We start from the raw sequence: 11,050 nt of genomic DNA on the forward strand, positions 1-11,050 counted from the left end.
AGTACTGGGGAACATTCTGCGTGCACCACGTCTATGGAGGGAGGGGGGGGGGTCCACCTCCCAGTACTGGGGAACATTCTCTGTGCACCACGTTCATTTCTATGGAGGGAGGGGGGGGGTCCACCTTCCAGTACTGGGGAACATTATCTGTGCACCACGTCCATCTCTATGGAGGGAGGGGGGGGGTCCACCTTCCAGTACTGGGGAACATTCTCTGTGCACCACGTCCATCTCTATGGAGGGAGGGGGGTCCACCTTCCAGTACTGGGTAACATTCTCTGTGCACCATGTCCATCTCTATGGAGGGAGGGGGGGGTCCACCTTCCAGTACTGGGGAACATTCTCTGTGCACCACGTCCATCTCTATGGAGGGGGGGGGGGTCCACCTTCCAGTACTGGGGAACATTCTCTGTGCACCACGTCCATCTCTATGGAGGGCGGGGGGGGGGGGGTCCACCTTCCAGTACTGGGGAACATTCTCTGTGCACCACGTCCATCTCTATGGAGGGGGGGGGGGGGCACCTTCCAGTACTGGGGAACATTCTCTGTGCACCACGTCCATCTCTATGGAGGGAGGGGGGGGGGGTCCACCTTCCAGTACTGGGGAACATTCTCTGTGCACCACGTCCATCTCTATGGAGGGAGGGGGGTCCACCTTCCAGTACTGGGGAACATTCTCTGTGCACCACGTCCATCTCTATGGAGGGAGGGGGGGGGGGGGGTCCACCTTCCAGTACTGGGGAACATTCTCTGTGCACCACGTCCATCTCTATGGAGGGAGGGGGGGTGCGGGGGTCCACCTTCCAGTACTGGGGAACATTCTGCGTGCACCAATGACCTGTGGAATGGCTGCCAGTTTACTCATAATGTCATCATTGACTTGAATGGGGAGGCCACTTCTACTTCTTTGCTCTGACTGCTGTGTTCTCTAAGGTGCTAGTTCTTTGCTCTGACTGCCGTGTGTTCTAAGGATCTAGTTCTTTGATCTGACTGCTGTGTTCTAAGGATCTAGTTCTTTGATCTGACTGCTGTGTTCTAAGGTTCTAGTTCTTTGATCTGACTGCTGTGTTCTAAGGATCTACTTCTTTGCTCTGACTGCTGTGTTCTCTAAGGTGCTAGTTCTTTGCTCTGACTGCCGTGTGTTCTAAGGATCTAGTTCTTTGATCTGACTGCTGTGTTCTAAGGATCTAGTTCTTTGATCTGACTGCTGTGTTCTAAGGTTCTAGTTCTTTGATCTGACTGCTGTGTTCTAAGGATCTAGTTCTTTGCTCTGACTGCTGTGTTCTCTAAAGTTCTAAAGACAAATAAGGAATCCAGTCAGGTTGCATCATGGATGACTTTATTATATTTGCAGCTGGTGGCAGAATGCACTTTGATCAATCGGGTTTATTTGGACACCTGAGCCATGTTCAGAAATCAATGGATGGATAATATACCACGTATTTCATCCCTTGTGACAGAGGACTGCATTCGCTGTGACCTTGTTGACTTTAAGTGGGAGGTTAAGGACGTTCTAAGAGTGTAGAGGGGAAGAGTAGGATATAGAGGATGAGGAGGATAGAGAGGAAGAGGAGGATAGAGAGGGGAATGAAGAGGGCAGAGGGTAGAGAGGGGAAGAGTAGGATATAGAGAGGAAGAGGAGGATAGAGAGGAAGATGAGGGGAAGAGGAGGATAGAGAGGGGAAGAGGAGGGTAGAGAGGGGAAGAGGAGGATAGAGAGAGGAAGAGGAGGGTAGAGAGAGGAAGAGGAGGGTAGAGAGAGGAAGAGGAGGATAGAGAGGGGAAGAGGAGGATAGAGAGAGGAAGAGGAGGATAGAGAGGGGAAGAGCAGGGTAGAGAGGGGAAGAGGAGGGTAGAGAGAGAGGAAGAGGAGGATAGAGAGAGGAAGAGGAGGATAGAGAGAGGAAGAGGAGGATAGAGAGGGGAAGAGCAGGGTAGAGAGGGGAAGAGCAGGGTAGAGAGGGGAAGAGGAGGGTAGAGAGAGAGGAAGAGGAGGATAGAGAGGGGAAGAGGAGGATAGAGAGAGGAAGAGGAGGATAGAGAGGGGAAGAGGAGGATAGAGAGAGGAAGAGGAGGATAGAGAGGGGAAGAGCAGGGTAGAGAGGGGAAGAGGAGGGTAGAGAGAGGAAGAGGAGGATAGAGAGAGGAAGAGGAGGATAGAGAGGGGAAGAGGAGGATAGAGAGGGGAAGAGCAGGGTAGAGAGGGGAAGAGGAGGGTAGAGAGAGGAAGAGGAGGGTAGAGAGAGGAAGAGGAGGATAGAGAGGGGAAGAGGAGGGTAGAGAGAGAGGAAGAGGAGGATAGAGAGAGGAAGAGGAGTGTAGAGAGAGGAAGAGGAGGGTAGAGAGAGAGGAAGAGGAGTGTAGAGAGAGGAAGAGGAGGGTAGAGAGAGAGGAAGAGGAGGGTAGAGAGAGAGGAAGAGGAGGATAGAGAGAGGAAGAGGAGGGTAGAGAGAGGAAGGAAGAGTGCAGTAGTCCATAGCTCATTCCCATCACAGTAATAGTACTACAGGAATCTAGCATTCACCCCTCAGGACAGAAGGAAGGTCTCCACTCTCTTTAAGCTCCTGTAAAAACACAGAACACAGGTCAATACAGGTCTGGTCTTCATACCAGCTGATACATGAGAAAATAACAGCCGACTGGACCTGTCATGTAACCTTCCAGCAGCATCAGAAACAAATACTCTATTGATGCACAATAACTATGAATAGATACACATAGAACTACTGTCTCATTAAACTATGTATAGATACACAGAGAACTACTGTCTCATTAAACTAACTGTGAATAGATACACATAGAACTACTGTCTCATTAAACTATGTATAGATACACAGAGAACTACTGTCTCATTAAACTATGTATAGATACACAGAGAACTCCTGTCTCATTAAACTATGTATAGATACACAGAGAACTCCTGTCTCATTAAACTATGTATAGATAGATACACAGAGAACTACTGTCTCATTAAACTATGTATAGATACACAGAGAACTACTGTCTAATGAAACTAACTATGAATAGATACACAGAGAACTACTGTCTCATTAAACTATGAATAGATACACAGAGAACTACTGTCTCATTAAACTATGTATAGATAGATACACAGAGAACTACTGTCTCATTAAACTATGTATAGATACACAGAGAACTACTGTCTCATTAAACTATGTATAGATACACAGAGAACTACTGTCTCATTAAACTATGTATAGATAGATACACAGAGAACTACTGTCTCATTAAACTATGTATAGATACACAGAGAACTACTGTCTCATTAAACTATGTATAGATACACAGAGAACTACTGTCTCATTAAACTAACTATGAATAGATACACAGAGAACTACTGTCTCATTAAACTATGAATAGATACACAGAGAACTTAAATACAACCCATATCTATGCTTATTTATTTTAATCTTGTGTCCTTACCATTTGTACCTTGTAAAAACACTGTATATATATATATATATATATATAATATGACATTTGTAATGTCTTTATTGTTTTGAAACTTCTGTATGTGTGATGTCTACTGTTAATTTTTATTGTTTACCTTACTTGCTTTGGCAATGTTAACACATGTTTCCCATGCCAATAAAGCCCCTTGAATTGAATTGAACTACTGTCTCATTAAACTATGTATAGATACAGAGAACTACTGTCTCATTAAACTATCTCATTAAACTATGCATAGATACACAGAGAACTCCTGTCTCATTAAACTCAGTGACATGTTATCACAATGCAGTCCTTATAAAGAACAGTGATTGACAGGTGACCTATCAAAACTGTACTCCAGCTGACATCAATCACGAGCCACTGCTGGGCCATACGCAGCTTTAAACCCAGCCGGACGACAGGCCTAGTTCATGCAAAGCAAGGCCCTTGGTGAAATAAGTAGGCATAACCTAACAGAGGATTACTGTTAGACACACACCGGGGACCTTACTATCTCAATGTTGTGTAACCTTCCCTTAGCATGGTTTAATGTAGTTCACTAAGAAACCTTGGTATTTACATTACACCAATCTTTTCCTCTGTGCTTTTTTTTTACTACCGAGGATGACCCCCCCACCCCACCCCACCCCCCCCTCCATGTTGCCTGTCTGACTGTGCATGGCATGACGACATTAAGCAGGCTAAGAAAACAGAACACGGTGCTTTAGTGACACCTGGTGGAGAGTCTGTGGTACTGCTGTTGCCTCTGTCTGTGACACTGTGACATACCTGGCTGATCCTATAAGGGTTGGTTTCCCTAGACACAGATTCTGCCTAGTTTAGGACTAAAAAGCTATTTTAAAAATGGACGATCTCCATTGTGAATGGTTTATAGACACATCAAGACTAGTCCAGAACTAAGTGGGAGGTAATAAGTGCAATTATGGTCTGAGGTGTAAAACAAAAATCACTTCTCACCTTCACAATGTCCAGCCCGCCAATGAGTTCCCCATTGACATATAGCTGAGGGTACGTTGGCCAGTTTGAGTATGTCTTTAGACCCTGTCTGACCTGGACATTGGTGATTGGAAGATAAATGAAGAAAACCATGTTGACATGTAGAAAAAACATCTTTAAGTTTCACCAACATGGTTTTGCAAATGTCATAGACAGATACAGCCTCTTTTACCTCCTCATCTTCCAGGATATTAAAGGTGCTATATTCCACCCTGCAAACAGGAAACACAGACAAGATATTAACCATCATAATATAAACACAGACAAGATATTAACCATCATATCAAAGGTGCTATATTCCACCCTGCAAACAGGAAACACAGACAAGATATTAACCATCATAATATAAACACAGACAAGATATTAACCATCATATCAAAGGTGCTATATTCCACCCTGCAAACAGGAAACACAGACAAGATATTAACCATCATAATATAAACACAGACAAGATATTAACCATCATATCAAAGGTGCTATATTCCACCCTGCAAACAGGAAACACAGACAAGATATTAACCATCATATTATAAACACAGACAAGATATTAACCATCATAATATAAACACAGACAAGATATTAACCATCATATCAAAGGTGCTATATTCCACCCTGCAAACAGGAAACACAGACAAGATATTAACCATCATAATATAAACACAGACAAGATATTAACCATCATATCAAAGGTGCTATATTCCACCCTGCAAACAGGAAACACAGACAAGATATTAACCATCATATTATAAACACAGACAAGATATTAACCATCATATCAAAGGTGCTATATTCCACCCTGCAAACAGGAAACACAGACAAGATATTAACCATCATATTATAAACACAGACAAGATATTAACCATCATATCAAAGGTGCTATATTCCACCCTGCAAACAGGAAACACAGACAAGATATTAACCATCATATTATAAACACAGACAAGATATTAACCATCATATTATAAACACAGACAAGATATTAACCATCATATCAAAGGTGCTATATTCCACCCTGCAAACAGGAAACGCAGACAAGATATTAACCATCATATTATAAACACAGGCAAGATATTAACCATCATATCAAAGGTGCTATATTCCACCCTGCAAACAGGAAACACAAACAAGATATTAACCATCATATCAAAGGTGCTATATTCCACCCTGCAAACAGGAAACACAGACAAGATATTAACCATCATATCAAAGGTGCTATATTCCACCCTGCAAACAGGAAACACAGACAAGATATTAACCATCATATCAAAGGTGCTATATTCCACCCTGCAAACAGGAAACACAGACAAGATATTAACCATCATATTATAAACACAGACAAGATATTAACCATCATATCAAAGGTGCTATATTCCACCCTGCAAACAGGAAACACAGACAAGATATTAACCATCATATTATAAACACAGGCAAGATATTAACCATCATATCAAAGGTGCTATATTCCACCCTGCAAACAGGAAACACAGACAAGATATTAACCATCATATCAAAGGTGCTATATTCCACCCTGCAAACAGGAAACACAGACAAGATATTAACCATCATATCAAAGGTGCTATATTCCACCCTGCAAACAGGAAACACAAACAAGATATTAACCATCATATCAAAGGTGCTATATTCCACCCTGCAAACAGGAAACACAGACAAGATATTAACCATCATATTATAAACACAGACAAGATATAATAATCGCTGTTCATGATCATGATATAGTGGTGTTACCTCACCCTGTTCATTATCTCCAGTATCGTGATATAGTGGTGTTACCTCACCCTGTTCATTATCTCCAGTATCGTGATAGTGGTGTTACCTCACCCTGTTCATTATCATGATATAGTGGTGTTACCTCACCCTGTTCATTATCATGATATAGTGGTGTTACCTCACCCTGTTCATTATCGTGATATAGTGGTGTTACCTCACCCTGTTCATTATCTCCAGTATCGTGATATAGTGGTGTTACCTCACCCTGTTCATTATCTCCAGTATTGTGATATAGTGGTGTTACCTCACCCTGTTCATTATCTCCAGTATCGTGATATAGTGGTGTTACCTCACCCTGTTCATTATCTCCAGTATCGTGATATAGTGGTGTTACCTCACCCTGTTCATTATCTCCAGTATCGTGATATCGTGGTGTTACCTCACCCTGTTCATTATCTCCAGTATCGTGATATAGTGGTGTTACCTCACCCTGTTCATTATCTCCAGTATCGTGATAGTGGTGTTACCTCACCCTGTTCATTATCTCCAGTATCGTGATAGTGGTGTTACCTCACCCTGTTCATTATCATGATATAGTGGTGTTACCTCACCCTGTTCATTATCATGATATAGTGGTGTTACCTCACCCTGTTCATTATCGTGATATAGTGGTGTTACCTCACCCTGTTCATTATCTCCAGTATCGTGATATAGTGGTGTTACCTCACCCTGTTCATTATCTCCAGTATCGTGATATAGTGGTGTTACCTCACCCTGTTCATTATCTCCAGTATCGTGATATAGTGGTGTTACCTCACCCTGTTCATTATCTCCAGTATCGTGATATAGTGGTGTTACCTCACCCTGTTCATTATCTCCAGTATCGTGATAGTGGTGTTACCTCACCCTGTTCATTATCTCCAGTATCGTGATAGTGGTGTTACCTCACCCTGTTCATTATCATGATATAGTGGTGTTACCTCACCCTGTTCATTATCATGATATAGTGGTGTTACCTCACCCTGTTCATTATCGTGATATAGTGGTGTTACCTCACCCTGTTCATTATCTCCAGTATCGTGATATAGTGGTGTTACCTCACCCTGTTCATTATCTCCAGTATCGTGATATAGTGGTGTTACCTCACCCTGTTCATTATCTCCAGTATCGTGATATAGTGGTGTTACCTCACCCTGTTCATTATCTCCAGTATCGTGATATAGTGGTGTTACCTCACCCTGTTCATTATCTCCAGTATCGTGATAGTGGTGTTACCTCACCCTGTTCATTATCTCCAGTATCGTGATAGTGGTGTTACCTCACCCTGTTCATTATCATGATATAGTGGTGTTACCTCACCCTGTTCATTATCATGATATAGTGGTGTTACCTCACCCTGTTCATTATCGTGATATAGTGGTGTTACCTCACCCTGTTCATTATCTCCAGTATCGTGATATAGTGGTGTTACCTCACCCTGTTCATTATCTCCAGTATCGTGATATAGTGGTGTTACCTCACCCTGTTCATTATCTCCAGTATCGTGATATAGTGGTGTTACCTCACCCTGTTCATTATCTCCAGTATCGTGATATAGTGGTGTTACCTCACCCTGTTCATTATCTCCAGTATCGTGATATAGTGGTGTTACCTCACCCTGTTCATTATCTCCAGTATCGTGATATAGTGGTGTTACCTCACCCTGTTCATTATCTCCAGTATCGTGATATAGTGGTGTTAACTCACCCTGTTCATTATCTCCAGTATCGTGATATAGTGGTGTTCTTACCCCGAGCTGTTCATTATCTCCAGTATCGTGATATAGTGGTGTTACCTCACCCTGTTCATTATCTCCAGTATCGTGATATAGTGGTGTTATGTCACCCTGAGCTGTTCATTATCTCCAGTATCGTGATATAGTGGTGTTCTTACCCCGAGCTGTTCATTATCTCCAGTATCTGAAGACTGAACCCACATTTGGCTTGCTACAGATACAGGAAGAAAAACAGACTTTAGAAACCAAACAGATAACTTAATCATACCTTTGCCAGTATCTTAACAAAGAACATACACTTTATAATCAACATATTAACTCAATCATTCAGATCCTTCAACAGGTGAGTCCACACAAAACCATTTTATTGCAGAACAAAATCACAGGAAGTTATGTTTCTGGTCTTCAATTTTTTTTTTTTTTTTTTTTTTTTTTTTTTTAAAGACAAAGATCATTTCAAATAGCTAATATAAAAATGGTGTTTTCTGAGTGAGTAGGAGAAATGCTTTCAAGATAACACATGGTTTTAAGTGGCGGCCTAGTGGTTAGAGCGTTGGGCCAGTAACCGAAAGGTTGCCGGATCGAATCCCCGAGCTAAAAATATGTCATTCTGAACAAGGCACTGTTCCTAGGCCGTCAGTGTAAATAAGAAGTTGTTCTTAACTGACTTGCCTCGTTAAGCAGGAGGAGTTAGGACTTCTTCCACTCCAGAATGAAACCAAACTCAAGCTTTCATTGAGCAAGTTTCAACTGCTATTGGTTTCACAGGAGCCCACTGAGAAACGGCCTTTTAAGAAATGGAGGGAAAACTAAATACAGATCCATTACTACAAACAGAACGGAAGGGAGAGACGGGATTCACAGGGGACCTGGTTTAAACTGCTCTGAAGACATCTCTTCATCTGTGAGCAGCAGCAATCAATATGAAGAGGTAGGAGGGGGGTACTCCTGGACCATTAGTGTCTGTGGGGGTACTCCTGGACCATTAGTGTCTGTGGGGGGGGGGGGGGTACTCCTGGACCATTAGTGTCTGTGGGGGGTACTCCTGGACCATTAGTGTCTGTGGGGGGGGGTACTCCTGGACCATTAGTGTCTGTGGGGGGTACTCCTGGACCATTAGTGTCTGTGTCTGTCTGTCTGTGGGGGGAGGGGGTACTCCTGAACCATTAGTGTCTGTGTGTCTGTCTGTGGGGGGGGGGTACTCCTGGACCATTAGTGTCTGTGTGTCTGTCTGTGGGGGGGGGGGTACTCCTGGACCATTAGTGTCTGTGTCTGTCTGTGGGGTGGGGGGTACTCCTGTACCATTAGTGTCTGTGGGGGGTACTCCTGGACCATTAGTGTCTGTGGGGGGGTACTCCTGGACCATTAGTGTCTGTGGGGGTACTCCTGAACCATTAGTGTCTGTGGGGGGTACTCCTGGACCATTAGTGTCTGTGTGTCTGTCTGTGGGGGGGGGTGGTACTCCTGAACCATTAGTGTCTGTGGGGGTACTCCTGAACCATTAGTGTCTGTGGGGGTACTCCTGGACCATTAGTGTCTGTGGGGGGGTACTCCTGGACCATTAGTGTCTGTGGGGGGTACTCCTGGACCATTAGTGTCTGTGGGGGGTACTCCTGGACCATTAGTGTCTGTGTCTGTCTGTCTGTGGGGGGAGGGGGGGTACTCCTGAACCATTAGTGTCTGTGTGTGTGTCTGTCTGTGGGGGGGGGTACTCCTGAACCATTAGTGTCTGTGTGTCTGTCTGTGGGGGGGGGGGGGTACTCCTGAACCATTAGTGTCTGTGTGTGTGTCTGTGGGGGTACTCCTGAACCATTAGTGTCTGTCTGTGTGTCTGTCTGTGGGGGAGGGGGGTACTCCTGAACCATTAGTGTCTGTGTGTCTGTCTGTGGGGGTACTCCTGAAACATTAGTGTCTGTGTGTCTGTCTGTGGGGGGGTACTCCTGAAACATTAGTGTCTGTGTGTCTGTCTGTGGGGGGGGGGGGTACTCCTGAAACATTAGTGTCTGTGTGTGTGTCTGTCTGTGGGGGGGGGGGGGGTGCAGAACATTATTGATTTCAGATTAGCCTCAATTCTGCTGAAATGTATGCAATACCAATTGTCCTTATCTACTAGATTGGCCAACTGGTACCTCGAAGTAATGTACTGGAGTTATATTAGGATAGTATTATATAGGCCAAACACAAGCCTCAGTTTATTGTCCATGTTTCTGCATTACATTTATTAACGATTAGCTGCAATTATATTCAAGTCCTATTCTGCTGTTCTATTGCCTTATAATATATTTATTTTTTTATATCTTTATTTAATTAGGCAAGTCAGAAGAAGAACAAATTCTTACTTGGTCTAGGAAGAGTGGGTTAACTGGTCTAGGAACAGTGGGTTATCTGGTCTAGGAACAGTGGGTTATCTGGTCTAGGAACAGTGGGTTATCTGGTCTATGAACAGTGGGTTAACTGGTCTAGGAACAGTGGGTTAACTGGTCTAGGAACAGTGGGTTAACTGGTCTAGGAAGAGTGGTTTAACTGGTCTATGGACAGTGGGTTAACTGGTCTAGGAACAGTGGGTTAACTGGTCTAGGAACAGTGGGTTAACTGGTCTAGGAACAGTGGGTTAACTGGTCTAGGAACAGTGGGTTAACTGGTCTAGGAACAGTGGGTTAACTGGTCTAGGAACAGTGGGGTTAACTGGTCTAGGAACAGTGGGTTAACTGGTCTAGGAACAGTGGGTTAACTGCCTTGTTCAGGGGAAGAATGACAGATTTTTACCTTGTCAGCTCTGGGATTCGATCTAGCAACCTTTTGGTTACAAGTCCAACGCTCTAAACACTAGGCTACCTGCTGCCCCCATTCTATACCATTAATTAAGTACACAGACCAAACAAACACACCTCTTTATTGTCCTGTTATATAGTGACACCTACATACCTCTTTATTGTCCTGTTATATAGTGACACCTACATACCTCTTTATTGCCCTGTTATATAGTGACACCTACATACCTCTTTATTGTCCTGTTATATAGTGACACCTACATACCTCTTTATTGTCCTGTTATATAGTGACACCTACATACCTCTT

General features: G+C 43.5%; 1 protein-coding gene across 2 annotated transcripts in view; it reads right to left on the reverse strand.

Annotated features, from left to right (window-relative positions):
* Positions 1-1,322: 1,322 nt before the first annotated feature.
* Positions 1,323-11,050, reverse strand: part of LOC135536580 (glutaredoxin 3-like) — a 40,034-nt gene continuing 30,306 nt past the window's right edge. The window contains exons 8-11 of one of the 2 annotated variants that reach the window (XM_064962874.1): positions 8,131-8,183; positions 4,643-4,682; positions 4,432-4,524; positions 1,323-2,564 (exon numbers count right to left, since the gene is read on the reverse strand). In XM_064962874.1, coding sequence (XP_064818946.1) covers positions 2,514-2,564; positions 4,432-4,524; positions 4,643-4,682; positions 8,131-8,183 — 237 coding nt within the window. In that variant the 3' untranslated portion in view covers positions 1,323-2,513. Of the gene's footprint in view, positions 2,565-4,431; positions 4,525-4,642; positions 4,683-5,865; positions 6,119-8,130; positions 8,184-11,050 lie in introns of those variants that run through there. The other variant, XM_064962872.1, reaches the window with a different exon arrangement.

The sequence above is a fragment of the Oncorhynchus masou genome, unplaced genomic scaffold (genome assembly GCF_036934945.1).
Source record: "Oncorhynchus masou masou isolate Uvic2021 unplaced genomic scaffold, UVic_Omas_1.1 unplaced_scaffold_638, whole genome shotgun sequence".
Classification (NCBI taxonomy): domain Eukaryota; kingdom Metazoa; phylum Chordata; class Actinopteri; order Salmoniformes; family Salmonidae; genus Oncorhynchus; species Oncorhynchus masou.